The sequence below is a fragment of the Camelus ferus genome, chromosome 10 (assembly GCF_009834535.1).
Source record: "Camelus ferus isolate YT-003-E chromosome 10, BCGSAC_Cfer_1.0, whole genome shotgun sequence".
Taxonomy (NCBI): Eukaryota; Metazoa; Chordata; class Mammalia; order Artiodactyla; family Camelidae; genus Camelus; species Camelus ferus.
The window spans coordinates 60,332,201-60,348,677 of record NC_045705.1 but is presented as its reverse complement, the minus strand read 5'-3'; the positions used below and the strand labels follow the sequence as shown (position 1 = coordinate 60,348,677).

General features: G+C 34.8%; 1 protein-coding gene across 1 annotated transcript in view; it reads right to left on the bottom strand.

Moving 5' to 3' along the window:
- UVRAG (UV radiation resistance associated) overlaps positions 1-16,477 on the bottom strand; it is a 254,326-nt gene that overhangs the window by 97,435 nt on the left and 140,414 nt on the right. The window contains exons 11-12 of the mRNA XM_032489420.1: positions 15,895-15,955; positions 8,381-8,546 (exon numbers count right to left, since the gene is read on the bottom strand). Coding sequence (XP_032345311.1) covers positions 8,381-8,546; positions 15,895-15,955 — 227 coding nt within the window. The remainder of the gene's footprint in view (positions 1-8,380; positions 8,547-15,894; positions 15,956-16,477) is intronic.

Sequence of the window (16,477 nt, the reverse complement as noted above, 5' to 3'; positions counted from 1 at the left end):
GGAAAGGTTTGTATCAAAACCAACACACTCAGGAGAAAAGGAAACCATGTCTAATCTGCTCTTTCAGTGATCCAGGGTAATCACTGGGAGGCTGATTCAATCAACACGCATAATCAATAAATGTATTTGTATTTACACATCTATGTCATTCCAGAAAGGATCTGAACTGCTTTACTAAAGTATATAAAACCAGCTAAAATAATTGACAGTTCATAAAATCTGAGGCAGCATCAATTGTGAACTGCATCATCAACTTATTAACTAAGAAAAGATAAATGCTATCAGTCGTATTATGACATGCCATTAATGTAAGATACATCTCATTTTTAGCAATATTAAAATGTCAAAAGTATTTATATTAGAATCAATAAACTATAATATATGTTTCAGTAAAGGGGGGAAGAAAGAGGCAGAATATAAAATTAGTTCACAAAAAAGCAATTCCTGTGGTTCTCCTGGCTTCCTAAGAAAAAATGAGTAACAATCACCTAAATCTAGCTGGCCTTCCCAGATTGCTTAGGAAAATCAACCAATCAATAAACACATCATCACTACTACTCACACTGGGGCAGACTACTTGGAGTTGCCCACATGTTGCTCCTTCACAAATTAAAGTGTGCAGCTGACCTGGGGAAAGAGTACCTATCATTCTGAGGAGCACTCCTCCTTCAAGCTCCCAAAGTGATTTTCCTATATAACTAATACTTTAAGATAGATCATCATGCACAAATTTGATAAAAATCTGGAAAGATACTTAATTTTATTAATGGAACCTATGGAAGGCCAGGAGGGGTGCCCACTCTCCACAAAACTACAAGGTCATCTTTGTCAAAGACATATCTGGTTATGGTATTCTCTCATGCTTAAAATCACCTAGGGGTCTCTTCATCCATTATAAGCACTGTTTTTCATCATTACACAGACAAATGGAATGATGTCAGCAAAAATGGTAGAGAAGTAGATCAAAGGAGTTGTCCCTCCAGAGAAACACTGGAAAAAAAAATCAAGCAAAAACTGTCAGTCAAAGGTTTACAAGTGGCTGAACGATGAATCAAGAAAAAGGAAACTCAAAATCAGGGGGAAAGTTTTGCAACATTTTTACTTATCCTGTCCCTAACCCCCTTTCCAGCTCAGCAGTGGTCTTGAAGACAGCAGCCTGCCAGTGTAGGGCCCTGGCCCCTGGTTCTTAAGGGAGCAGAGCAGATCTTATTCTACAAAAATCTGTGTCTGTCTGTTCTAACTTGTCTGGGGGCTACCTGAAGGACTAATGTAAGGCACTTGTCTTTATTTTGCCTAATCAGAACTCACTCAAAGAGGAAAGGCAAGGACACTGTTCAGGCTGTACAGCAAACCAACCAACCTCACAGCCTCCTTGTGCAAAAGATCAAGCATGAGAAGTACAACAGACTGTCTAAAGCCTGGGAGGAAAAGCTGGGAAGAGTTTCTTTGAGAAATCAGCATATTCAAAATTATCTATACACACTGGGGAATCAGTAGTCATGCACATGCCCAGAACAGCCCTGAGAAGACTCCAGACTTCACCTCTGGCTGACTGCTAGGTTTACTGCATGAAGTGAAAGCTCAGGCCTTATGGTTGACATGAAAGGACACTACACAGTTACTCAGCTGAACTAAGAAATAAAGATCTCCAGTGAAAGCAACTATACAGGTAAATTAAAAAGACAGTATTATGGGCACAAAATGTATAAAGATGTCACTTGTGACAACAACAGAAATGAAGGGGACAGAGGTATGGAGGAACAGAGTTTTTATATTCCTACTGAAGCTAAGTGGGTATCAATTCAAACTTGAATTGTCATAAATTAAGGATATTAATTGTAATCCTCAAAGCCACCAATAAGTATCTTATATACAGTGAAAAGGAAATGAGAAGGGAATCAAAATGGTACACTGCAAAAAAAAATCAATTTAGGGGGGAAAAAGGCAGTAATAGAGGAAATGAGGCACACACACAAAAAAGAGATAAAGGGTCAATTCATCAAGAAGAAATAACAACTAAAAACATACGCACCAAATGACAGAGACCCAAAATAAAAGAGGCGAATACTGACAGATCTGAAATAGTCCTACAATAATAGTTGGAGAATTTAATACCCCACTTTCATTAATGGATGACAGAAGATCAACAAGGATATGGAAGACTTGACAACACTATAAACCAACTAGACCTGACTAACACATATAGAACACTACATCTAACAACAGAATACACATTTTTCTCAAATGCACCAGGAACATTCTCTAGAAGAGATCATATGTTAGGCCACAAAACAAGTCTTAATAAATTAAAAAAATCCTAAACTCACACAAAATATCTCTCCATCACAATGGAATTAACCTGGAATTCAGTAATGGAAGGAAAAACTAGAAAATCCACAAATGTGTGAAAATTAAACTCTCCTAAGCAACCAACAGGTCAGTGAAAAAAAAATCACATGGGAAATTAGAAAAAACTTTGAGATGAATGAAAATAAAAACACAACATGTCAAAATTTATGGGATGTGGAAATTTAAAGGTATAAACACTGATGCTAAAAAAGAAAAATGTCATATCAATAACCTAACTTTACATCTAAAGAAATAGAAAACAAAACCCAAACCTAGCAGAATGAAGGAAATAATAAAGATTAGAGTGGAGATAGAAGAGAATACAAAAACAATAGAGAGAATCAACAAAACCAAAAAGTCAATTCTTTGAAAATATCAAGCAAATCTTCCTACTCTAGCTAAAAGCTTTTAAAAGAAAATAAAAGCAAAGACACAACCAAACAACTAAAATCAGAAATGAAAATGGACATATTATTAAAGACCTTACAGAAATGAAAAGGATTATAAGAAAATACTATGAACAATTGTACACCAACAAATTAGATAACCTATATGAAAGTCTTTTTCTCAGAAACACACAAATGATCTAAACTGACACAAGAGTATACAGAAAATATGAACAGACCTATAGCAAGTAAAGAAATTAAAACATTAATCAAAAATCTCCCAACAAAGAAAAGTGCAGGACCACATGGCTCCACTGGTAAATTCTAACAAACATTTAAAAGAAGAATTAACAGCAATGCTGAAAATTCTTCTAAAAAATAGAAGAGGGGGGAACACTTTCCAATTTCTATAAGGCCACTATTATCCTGATACAAAAGCTACACAAGGCTACTATTATCCTGATGCAAAAGCTACAATAGACCAGTATCTCTTATAAATAAAGATGCAAAAATCTTCAATTAAATGCTAGCAAACTGAATCCAACAGCTTATTAAAAGAACTTTTTTGCAGAAACAGTAAAGATGATCCTCAAACTCATGGAATTGCAAAAGGCTCTGAACAGCCAGAACAATGCTGAAAAAGAAGAGCAAAGTCGGAGGATTCACAATTCCCAATTTCAAATCTTACTGTGGAATTGGTGTGAGGACAGACATATAGACCTGTGGACTATATCTAAGAGTTCAGAAATAATCTATGGCTAATTGATTGCCATTCAAAGAGGAAAGAATAGTCTCTTCAACAAATGGTGCCAATACAACCGAATATCTGAATGTCAAAGAACGGAGTTGGACACCTACCTCATACCATGTATAAAAATTAAGCCCAAATGGGTCAAAGACCTAAATATAAGAGATAAAATGATAAGAAAATTATAAGAAAACAAAGGGATTTCTTCATGATCTTATATTTGGCAATGGATTTTAGATATGAAGCCAAAAGCAAATAAACAGATAGATGAATTAGACCTAATGAAAATTTAAAACTTCTGTGCATCAAAGGAAAAGATTACATAAAAAAGAAGAACAACTGTTTTGATTTCTTCTTATTCACCCACTGATAAGAAATGGATTACTGTCCTATGGTTGTGGGGATAGTTCAACACTCAACATCTGACACTGGACAAATGTGATTAAAAGCAGTTTACTAGTCACATATACTCAAAGCCCAGGAGAGGAGGATACCACATGCCATGCAGGGTCACAGGAGGTTACTTGAGAACAGAGTGAACAATCAGGGACTGTGGAAGGCAGGTCCTGTAGTATGAAGGGAACAGAGTGACGACTGCTTCCTGTGGGAGGATGAGATGGTTTGTTTCCATAATTCCCCAGCTGACCAGGAACTGAAATGCACCACTCAGGAATAAGCAGAGACTTCCTAGACCCCTGGACAAAGAGGAGTATTTGGGAAGGGGGCCTGATCCACAGGAGCAGTGTAGGGAGGGACTATTCAAGGGCCTCCTGGTTTCATCAGATACCAAGGCAGCACATAATATTGGACTTAATTTTAGGCCTTCAACTATAGCAACTCTGAGAATGGGAGAAAATATTTGCAAATGATATATCTGATAAGGGTCTAGTATGCACAATTCAGAAAGAAGTTTTAGAACTCAACAACAAAAAGAAGAGCCCAATTAAAAAATGGGCAATAGGTGAGGGATTAAGAAATACAGACTTCCAGTTAAATTAAATTAAATTAAATTAAATTAAATTAAATTAAATGAGTCATGGGTTTGAAATATACTGTTAGAAATAAAGTCAATAAGTGTGTAATATCTTTGTATGGTGACAGACAGTAACCAGACTGTGGTGATCATTTTGAACTGTATAGAAATACCAAATCACTATGTTGTGTACCAGGACATAGTACTGTAGGTCAATTATACTTCAAAAACAAACAAACTCACAGAAAAAGATATCAGATTTATGGTTATCAGAGGTGGGGGATAGGGGAAAAGGGAATTGGATGAAGGTAGACAAAAGGTACAAACTTCCAGTCATAAGACAAAGAAGTACCAGCGATATAATGCACAACGTGATTAATATAATTAATACTGCTGTATGTTATGATGAAAGTGGTTGAGAGAGCAAATCCTAAGAACTTTCATCACAAGGAACATTTTTTTTCTATTTCTTTAATGTTATATCTATTTGAGATGATGGATGTTCACTAAACTTATGGTAATCACTTCATCATGTATGTAAGTTAAGTCATTATGCTGTACTCGAACTTACACAGTGCTGTATGTTAATTATATCTCAATAAATTTGAAAGGGAAAAAACAGGCTGATAATCTGAGGAGGTATTTCTCTAAAGATATACAAATGGCCAGCAAGGACATGAAGAGATGCTCAACGTCATTAGTCACTGAAGAAATACAAATCAAAATCACAATGATATATATACACCACTTTATACCATGGAATGTAAACTAGTGTAGCTGCTGTGGAAAACAGTTCTGTGGTGCCTCAAAAAGTTAAACATAGAATCACCATATGACCCAGCAATTCTACTTCAAGGTATATGCTCAAAAGAATTGAAAACAGATACTCAAACAAATTCTTATACATAAATGTCTGTAGCCCAAAAGTGGAAATAACCCAAATGCCCATCAACAGATGGCTGCATAAACAAAATGTGGTATACATAGTCAATGGAATACTATTCAGCTATAAAACTGAATGTGCTACTGATTGTGCTACAATGTGAATACACCTTAAAATATCAGACTAAGTGAAAGAAAAGGTTACATGTTGTAAATGACTCCATTTATATCAAATATCCAGAATAGGTAAATCTGTAGAAACAGAAAAAAGATGGGTGATTGCCAGGGACTGAGGTTAAAGCTTACTGGGTAGGAACAGACAGTGATTGCTTGATGGAGACAGGGTTGTCTTTTGGGATGATGAAAATGTTTTGGAACTAGATAGCAGCGGTGATTGTATAACACTGTGAATATACTAAATGCCATTGAATCATACACTTAAAAAAAGTTAATCTTATCTTATGTGAATTTCAGCTCAATCTTTTAAAAGGAGAAAAGAAACCACAGCCATGTTCCCCTTTGTCAAACATACATTTCAGGCTCTCTTTAAAAGTTTTTGAAATTGAAAATAATACTTGAGCTATAAACTAATCAATGCCTTTGAAATGGCACTGATTTAAACTACACACATACTCCCTGCCCTCCACTTATAAACCCTACCTGATAGAGTACTGAATTCTTCCATTGGTGCCTACCCTTCCTGCTTTTCTCTTTCCTAAACACAGTGGAGGATATGTCATTTCTTCATGTCCATGAACACAATACTCACAATCTAGAACAGTGGTTCTCAAACCTGACTGCACATTAGAATCACTTCAGGAGCTTTAAAAAAATATCTCAAGTTTGGGTCCATTAACTGAATCAGATTTCTGGAGGAGAGGTTAGGAATCTAGGGATTAGGAGATCATTTTTAAAAGCTCCCTACGACACTAATGTGCTGCCCAGGGTTGAAATAACTTACCTAGAATCTTCTATGTCCACTTCCCTATAACCAAGTGTGGCATTTTATAAATTCCAATCATCCATGTATCAGGTTTGGAAAGTTGTAGTTTTCTAGAAATTTAGTCACTTCATTTGAATTTCAAATTTATGAACATAAAGTTGTTCATAAACTCTTCTTTTTAATGTCTGTACATCAGTAGTAAAATCATTGTTTCTTTAGTTATACTAGTTATTTTGATGTCTCTTCTCCTTCTAAATTAGTCCTACTAAGGGTTTATTAAGTTTTTTAGTTGCTTCAAACAATAGAACTTTTGCCTGTATTATTTTCCCCACTGTACAACTGTCCATTTAATTTCTGCTCGTACCTTTACTACCTTTATTATTTCCTTCCTTCTTCCTAAGGCTTAATGAACTCTTCTTTCTCTAGCTGTTTAAGGAGACTCATATGTGCATTTAAGGGTATAACTTTCCCTCTGAGCACAGATTTAGCTTCACCTTTCAAGTTTTCATATGCTATAATCTCATTATCATTCAGTTCAAAATAATTTCAAACTTTCTTTATAGTTTCTTCTTTGACCTATAGGTTATACAGAAGTACACTGTTTAATATCCACATATTTGGGGATTTTATTATTGACTTCTAATAAATTTCACTGCGGTCAGTAAATATATTGTGAATTATTTCAGTCTTTTGAAATTTGCTGAGGTCCAACATAATCAATTTTGGTAAATGTTCCATGTGAATTTGAAAAGAATATACATCCTGCAGCCACTGGTGCAATGTTCTTTACCCGTAACTTAGGTCCAGTTTATTAACTGTATTTTCTTCAGGTCTTTCAGATTCTAACTGATATTTTGTTCTGCCTGTCCTAATAGTTAATGAAAGGAAACTTAAAGTCCTCTGTTATGATTATGGACTTCCTTGTAGTTCTGTGAACTTCAGTCTATGTAGGGAGTTATGGTTTTAGGTACATATTACAATAAGAATTGACTATATTACCATAAAATGTCCCACTTTATTCAAATTGCCTTAAATTCACTTTGTCTGATGTTAATATAGTTATACTAGCTCTCATTTGTATAAATAAATGTAAAATAAATTATTTTCCATACTTCTGTGTCCTTACATTTGAGGGGTCTCTTGCAAGCAGGATGAGTTTCAGCTTTTTATTCAGCCTGACTATCTTTATTTTTCAGTAGAGTATTAATACCATTTATATTTAATGTAATTATAGGATAAGTTTGAGTTCATATTTATAAATTTACTATTTGTTTTATCCTACTTGTTAATGTTTTTCTTTTCTTGCCTTCTTTTGGATTAATCAAGTATTTAAAATTTTTTGTTTCTTTCCTCTATTAAATTTTTGCTTACAAAAAACAACTCTTCATGGTTATGAGATTATAACTTGCATCCTTGATTTATCAGTCTAACGTAAATTAGTGTCTTTAGCAGTTTCCAGGCAACACCAGGATCTTAGAGTGCTTTAGCTCCATTTCCATTTCCCAACTTTTCTGCTGGAGTCATGCATTATGATTATACATACATTTTATGTATATGTTCCTTATATTTAGTAAGATAGTAATTTGAACAACTCTGCCATTATCTCTTAAAATGTTCCAATTATCCTATGTGTTCTCTTCTACTTCTCTATGATGCCAATTGTATGTATGTTAGACTTCCTGTTGTATCCCACATATATAAATCTATATATCTATCTCATTTGTACTTGCATTGGCCAGGATATTTTCTACTGGCCTATCTTCGAGGTCATTTTTCAGATATGTACAATCTGCTAATAAATCTTTTATTCTTTTCCTGGCTGTCTCTTTGACAAATCTTTATTATTGTGCTTGTGGACTAGCTGCAACAGATACAATATGAATATTTGAAGAGTATATGATACTTGCCTCACAAAAGCAAATTAAATTTGAATTAGTCAATTCACTAGTAATTTTGACTACATTCTATTTAAAAGAAATGGAGCACTTTACAAAGGATATACAAAAATCACCACAATCTAGGTCACCTTTTATATTTTTAATACACTCCACATTTCATACTGGCTTAATGTTAAAAATTTATTTTAAAAGGATACTTACTCTCTCTCCTTTTCAGTCAGCTTGTCATTAATATTATCTTTGATTGTTGATCTAGATCCCTTATGAATTATAGGATATCTGAGGGGCACTTGTAGGAAAAAGGAAATCATGGATACCAAATGTGCAGTGTAACCAAGAGCAACAGCAATGCTTCCATCATCTTTTGCTGTAAATTCAAAAACAGAGAAACAGAAAACAACTATTTACCTTATAAATGTAGCCATGAGATCATAATAAATCAATTTCAAGGGAAATTTTATAATAATTAACAGAGTATTATCTACTTATCTAAATTATGTGAATTTTAAACAAATCTAAATTATTAATAAGACTTGAAATTTGATCTACTATATTTAGGACTATTTTCCAATAATTAATGTGATGAGATTAACATTTGATATATAATCTTACGAGTTCTTAATGCATTCAAGTATCCATTATTTTCTTTCCCAGCATTTTTAAGGGCAGAAATAATACTTGAGTCTATTACACAATGTGAAAATTAGTTTCAGAGGTTTAAATATTACATCTGATATAAACATTATACATTTTATTCATTAACAACATGTTTGCACTGTTGTACTATTATATGTTATTAATCCAAAGGTGAAGTGAAATAGCGTAGTGCATCTTTATGGGGTATGTTCTTAATGTTCACAAAGAGAACACTGTTTAAGTTTGTCTGTGAAGTTTGAGATAGGATAAGGAGAAAAAAATGTTTTAAAGAATAAAGGGTCAAAAACAACACTATTCATACACATTCTATTTTCAGAATTTTGGTGGAAGCAACTGTTGGGAAAAAATACATTTATCCTACAGTCAAATATAAGTATGCATCTTTTATGAAGTCACAGATAATTACATTTGTAACTCAATGTCTAGATTTCTGCTATTGCCTATCAAGTGATAAACAATCATTCAGGTACTCAGAACTAAGAGTAATATAATAAAAAGTTTTAAGCTTGCCCAAGGGGGAAGAAAAAAGTAACTGCTTGGTATACAATATCTCCAAATTACCTTTTAAAGTTCTCTCTCTCTTTCTGTCACACACACACACACACACACACACATGCACACACACAGATTTAACACATAACGTGGAATACCTCTGGCTAAAGTAAGGCTGAAATCATTGAGATGATCTTGGCTTGAGTGTTTCCTGATTTCTAAAGGTATCTTTAATGTCAATTATCAGCATTATTTTCCATATCCTTCTTTTATATTTATACTGAGTTATCTAAGCACTACCTTCTTATTGTAGGAAGGCCACTATAGCCATCTACTCCTCAGTGCATTCTCCCCCTTGACTACCAAAGAAGATTATTGGTTTCTCTTTGATCATACTGTAGGTAACTTTTATTGTATACTTTTTTTTCTGCCAGGAATTGACCATGGTGCTTTATTTATGCCAGTCACTCATCAACAATTAATAAACCGGGCACCTTTTATACAGACAAAGAAAGAACGTTCAAAGAAGTTAAGGAAACTGTCCAAACTAATACAGCTAGTATATGGGCTGACCTGACACAGAGGCCTCTGTCTTTAAGCACTCTACCACACTGTCTCAGAACTTTACTGTGGAATATATAATAATTTTTTTAACTTGGGAGCCTAGAATATACCAAGCATATGACCCAAATGTACTATCTCAGTATCTTCACACTTTTCTAGTAAGAGCAAAGAACACATAAGTCTTTGAGTCTGTGATGACATGTTGTCTCAAATCAAATTGATGAAAAAATCAAACAGCACTCATTTCAACTGACTACTGGGCATGTGTTAACTGACTAGGATCCTAACTAGTTCTGGGGACCATGAGCTCCTGGCTTAGGCCCACCCAAGTACCTTGAGTACTACAACACGTTACTTCTGTTGAAATACGTATGTCACATCACCTTACAGGCCAAAACTACATTATACTGCAAATTTGTTACAATATAAATCATCATATAATATTAAAGCTAAGAGAAACCTTAGAAATCACTGAATCTGATGCTATCAATTCAGAAATGAGAAAAATAAAATTCAGGTGGTATAAGAGACTTTTGTCAAAGCAATGTAAGTAAAACTATGAGTGATGGAGTAAAAGAGAGAATTGTTATCTACACCTCAGTCCCCAAAACATGTATCCCTGGAATCACAGCTGGGACTGTGAGTTACATCAGTGGTCACCGAGTCCTGCTTCCTGCTTTTGGTAAAGAATAGGGTTTATCAAATTTAAAAAATATTTGATATAAAATATTATAAAATATTCCTATCGGTAAAAGGATTTGGTCTTTAAGAATCTTCTTTTGAAGGGAGAGGAAAAGAGGAAGAAGAAGAGGACTGAGAGTAATGACGGCTAATAATAGATTAATTTCAGACTTTCCTATAACTGCTTTACACTAAGCTTTTCCTTTCTTATGTGACCTGACAGAAAACGATTTGAAAACTTTCAGAAATCAGAAGTGCTCTTAGCCTTCCAAACAGGTCAGATGCAATCTATGAATATTTAAAAAAAAAAATCTATCTAATGCTAAACACTCTGGCACCTACATTTTCTCATATTATGAAAAAGGTATTACTAAAGAATTATATTTGCAAATTTTGAAGTCTGTATCCACATATCTATTAAAAAAACAGAAACTGGTCTTCTAACATCACTTCCCTTCAATAAAACAATTTTGCTGAAATCTGAAGATAAAAAGGCATCTTTAAGAGAATCCTATATATGTAAATCAAAAACCAAATATAAATAGCAGAAACTGAAAACTGGGTAATACTGGAAATCATCTTTGATTCCGGCTATTCACACTCACCCATTGTTTCCATCACAAGACTCCCTGCCCTGCCAATTAAAAACCTTAGTTTGTTTCCCATTCCCAGCCACGGTGCTCAGTCACAGCCTCACAGTTAAACACCATGGTGTCGGGTTTCCAATATTGAAGCTTTATATTAAAAAGCATTTTAAAAGGGCCACGGGTGAGGGATTACAGGGCCCAGGGGTATTCCAATACCCTCAAAAGGAAAACCACCTCCTGGTAGGGAAGTCACTTTCATCACCCCAAGACCACTGAACCTCCAGTGGGAAAATGTGAGCTCATGTGGTTAATTACGGCTATTGCTGGCCACGAAACCTCAGATGTCACATTCTGTTGCCAATCACTTTAGTTAAAAAAACCAAAAGGTTTAAAGTTTCCAGCATTCCAAGATCTAAAAGACTTTTTACCTGCCAAAGCCAAAACCTGGCTCTCTGGGGTGTGCTTTTCCAGTAAGCATTAATGATGTCCCTAACACCTAATGCACAGCAGAGGCTTGTGTTCCTTATGCTGCTCTGCGGTGAGAAGGGTCACAGATGATAGGTTTGTTGGTGAAAAGAAGTTAAAGGGGGAGTGGGAGGATTCAGGGAGGAACAGGAATAAACTGTAAGACTCAGGTATGTGAAAAAGACCTCATTAAAACAATGCTTTACAGGGCTTAAGAACAAAACAAAAATCTGCAGTTTCCTCATAATAAATATTTCTGATTAGTTTTTTTAAAGTAGGTAGGTACTTGGGCTGCAGTAGTTTTTAAGATAATTAAATCTTTTAATTATAAACTCCACAAACCCACAATGGCCATGACAACATTATAAATTACTTCAAATGTCCTTCTGACTTATGTGCTGGACAAACTATTAATATTCAAACGCATCCAAGTACAATAAGTGATCTAAAAGCTCTTACCATCCTGCCTTCCCAATCACTGAGGCAGCTGATTTGTTAAGGAACCAAGCACCCACTGATCCAGACAGGACAAAATATTTAAGACTATAATCATTCATTGCCACAGCATCTATGGAATCACTCCATGTTCTCAATGAGACACTGTTTGACATATGGACTCTCCTTTCCAAGAAATCATGCCTGCATAAAGGGATACAGACACAGAAGGAAATCTGGGTCTCATTACCACAAAAGGCTCTCGTGTTATGGATTACTTAAAAACACACACAATTTTTTTTTTTTAATGAGAAATGCCTCAGTCAATGGAACTCAAATGAATACCCTTCACTGGATGATTTTTCTCCCGTTGTGTCCAGGTCCCATAGGCATACTCCAACAGAAACTTACCCAGTTAGAAGAGCACAATAAATGTTGGGCCACTATGGAGGGGTTTCCCAAACAGAATCAAGCCATGCAATGTAAAGTCTAACCCAGCAAAGTCTCATGAATACCACAGAATAACCAGTTTAGAGTTTCTTCACTAGAGTCTCTGAGAATGCAGCTGCTACAGAACACTAAAAAGTTGTCAGAAGTCTGGAAGAGGCTATTATTCAAAACAAGGAAGATAATTGCATCATGACAGGAATAACATGGACCTTAAAATCAGGTCGACCAGGGATGACTTTAGCTCTACCACTGGCTAGTATGAGTCTTTGGAAAAATTAACTAAGCTCTCTGAGCCTCAATTTTCTTGTCTTTAAAAACAAAAATGAGTGTCATTATTTCCCTCAGAGAAGGAATTAATTGTCACAGTTGTGAGAATTAAATGAACATGGCAGCATCATGCATGATGTCTCATGTTACCACATTTCTCCTCATCCAACTTAAAATGTCCCATCCTTTTTTGAACAGGGGAATACTATTTAATCTTTTAAGACACCTCAGGTATCGTCTTCTCTATATTTTCCTGATCTCCTCCCAACAGACCTGATTATTCCCACTTCTTTTGAGTCCCATGTACCTGCTATAAACTTCTAAGAGTCTGACACAGAGTATGAATTCAATAGATATTTCTTGACAGGCTTAGTTACAAATTGACCTCTACTGGACTGAAATTATCCTGCCATAGAGTCAATGCTTTAACCACCTTTGTATACTCTCAGCACCTGGCGCAGTAAAAGACACACACAGGGCACTCAGTACATATAGTATACGAAAGTGCCCTGCAGAATGCTAACATGAGATTTTAAAGCCCAATACTACCATATGTACTTCTTAAAATTTCTGATTCCTAGGAATCATGGGAAGTAAAAAAGGCCTTAGAATAAAATTCAACATGTACTTCATTTTTCTCTCCCATTTTTTCATTTTTAAACAACTGTACTAAAAAGCTAACCTAATTTTTTTAAGGCAGAAGGCATGTATTCAGTTTGCTGGGCATACTAAGCACAGATAGCTAATAAAAGCTAGGAAAAACTAGGAAACAAAGCACTTGCAGAAAACAAAGAATCAAGAAACATCCCAGCGTGAATTAAGAAGGTGATACTCTCAATACGGATATCACTGCTTCCCTTGTTGCCTCCTCTCAATACATTTGGTATTTAGCAGCCAGAGTGACTTTTGAAAATATCAATCAACTCATATTATCCCCCTTCTTGAAGCCCTTCAGGGGTTTCCCACTCCACTGAAATTACAACAGAAACTCCTGACAGTGGCCCCAAGGCCTGGCTGATGCTCCTACCTCTTCGATGGAACTCTTCCTTTTTCTCATTGTGCCCCAGCCACGCAGGTCTGGTCTGTCTTTCCTGTCCTTCCTTCTTTCCCTCTTTCTTTTTGTCCTCTCTTTCTCTCTCTCGCAACTAATTCCAGTTACATTTATTGAGTGCCTTCTATATGAAACGCCCTTTCAAATGCTGTCTCACTCAATCATCACAATGAATTGGAGACGTAGATATCACTTCATCTTACAGGTGAAGAAACGAAGCTCTGAGAGATTACATGATTTGCCCAAAATACAGGTATCTTCTCCCACATCCTCCACCATGAGTTTTTTCAGATCTATCAAGTCTATTCCTCTTTATCCTCCATCATGACCACCTCCTCTTCTAGGAATGCTCCTCCCCAAGTTGTAGCTTAGTTGGTTCCTTTCAGCATTCAGATTTTCTGTTAAACGTTTCTCCTCGGAGAGGTCCTCCCTGACTGCTTTGTCGATAGTAGATTCTCAAAGATAGGGTACTCCTGTATTAAATACCTGTTAAATACTTATTTTCTTGTTTATTGGTTGTCTCCCTCAATAGGTTGTGCTCCACGAAAGAAAGAATATATTGGCTTTTTCCATCATTATATCCTCAAAACCCAGCACAGTGTCTAGCATTCAGGTGCTCAATAAGTATCTTTTCAATGAGTGAATATTCTGTATCTCTGTAACCTGGCATAGGGCTCAAGGTACTCAACAGGTTTGTTAAACAAATGAATGAATGAATGAATTAATGGGAAAAAAGATGTGTCGTGGGCTTCAAGACACCATAACTTTGCCTAAAATTAACAGCAAAGCAAATCTGTGTGACTTATTAAAGGGAACACTGTACAATGGAAACCAGACAAATCCCCAGCAAGATCATTACCTAGCTTTGTGGTCTCGAGCAAGTCACAAGATAGCTCATTTACACATTGTAAAATGAGACTATACCACCTTCTTTATAGGTTTCCATTGTTTGTTTTTGTGAGGATTAAAGGTAAGGCAAAATGTCATGCTCTTAAATAAAACCTTAACAGTCATGTGAAACAGGTAGTACATGAACTAATGTACTCATACTATCAATTAGGAAATTAACTCAAAGCTTAGATGGTTTGCTCCAAAATATATGGTTTCTAGAAGGGGTACCTTGAATATAGGTTTTCCCCTTCCTGTTTTATCACTCTTCTCATATCACGTCCCAACCTACTTGTTGTAAGGTTTGTTGCAGGACAAAACAGGTAATATATTAAAATAGTCTTAAATGTTATAAGATCACAAATAACAACATTTTCTTTAGAGGGAAATGGAAGATAGTCCTAATCAGAATTAGTAATGCTCTCTTCTTGAATAACTTCTTCCCAAATAGATTAATGTCTCTGAGAATAATCTATATAGTTATTTAATAGCCCTCAAAGCATTGTTTAGGTTAGGAGAAAACAATGGACTTTGCTAACAATAAAAGTAATCTTTCTACCAGTATGCCAAATAAAAGAAGCTCTTCTCTTTGACATACTGATAAAGAGATCAGGAAAAATATTTTTAAATACAACAACTACTATGAATCATCTCTCTAATACTTTAATGTAATTTTTTTTGTAATATAAATTAAAAGAGGACAGAAATGACAGACAAGTTTAACCTATAGTAGTGGAAATCTCACAAAATTAATTTTCAAATAAATTTTATGTCAACAAAAATATGGTTTTCTGAATAAAACAGATTAATGTTTGTTGTTTTGCTCCCAACTACACACAAATTTTCCATGAAAATCAAACCAAAAGGAGAGGGACATTATTAGCATTCTTCAGAACCCTACTAACTGATTTTCTTAAAGCCCATTCAAAAACTATTTTCTTTTAACTCTCGAACAGAAGGTTCAATAACTTTTTTCCCCATGATTAGACTAAATATCCTATTACATCTTCCATCAGGGAATCTAACTCTATCTACTTACAACTGGGAAGGGACAGAAGGTCCAGAAATCCTTCTGGATGAAGTGCCAGACAACCAATATTTCAAGATATGTCTCTTTTTCTCTGCAACATACCCATACATTACACCAAATCTTTAGAAGTAAAAAAGAAATAAAATACCTTGGAAGTCCTCAGAATTGGGCAACTTGACACCACATACAAAGTAATCCTTATGCTCATTCTGTGAATATAACCAAAGAATGAAATTAGTCTGTTTATATATAAAGCAAAGAAACTCTAAGTCTCAAAAATTTAGCACATCAGTGTTAACTCAAAGACAACACTGTCATAGACTCAAAATATTATCCTAATTGTTGAAGCTGAATTATGAGTACATGATGATTTATCATACTGTTATCTGTACACTGATATATACTTGAAATTTTCTATACTATAAACATTTAAAACATCTTATCTAAGCCATAAGCCATGTAAAATTTTTATCGTAAAACTATCCTTTGACCAATTCTTAGCTTATAAATGAAAACTTTTAAATGAATTAACAATATTCCATGAGCAACTTAAAATCTTATTAGCTTTTCTCTCAGAAAATTAATCTTTTAAATCTCTTTTCATTAAAAAGAAAACAAAACCATCAAATTTAGCAGATCTAGCTCTCTAAAAAAGAATCTTAAACAGTTACATTTGCATTTACTCTAAGAAACTAGATTAAAAAACTCAAAATCCTGACAGTTACCTCAGG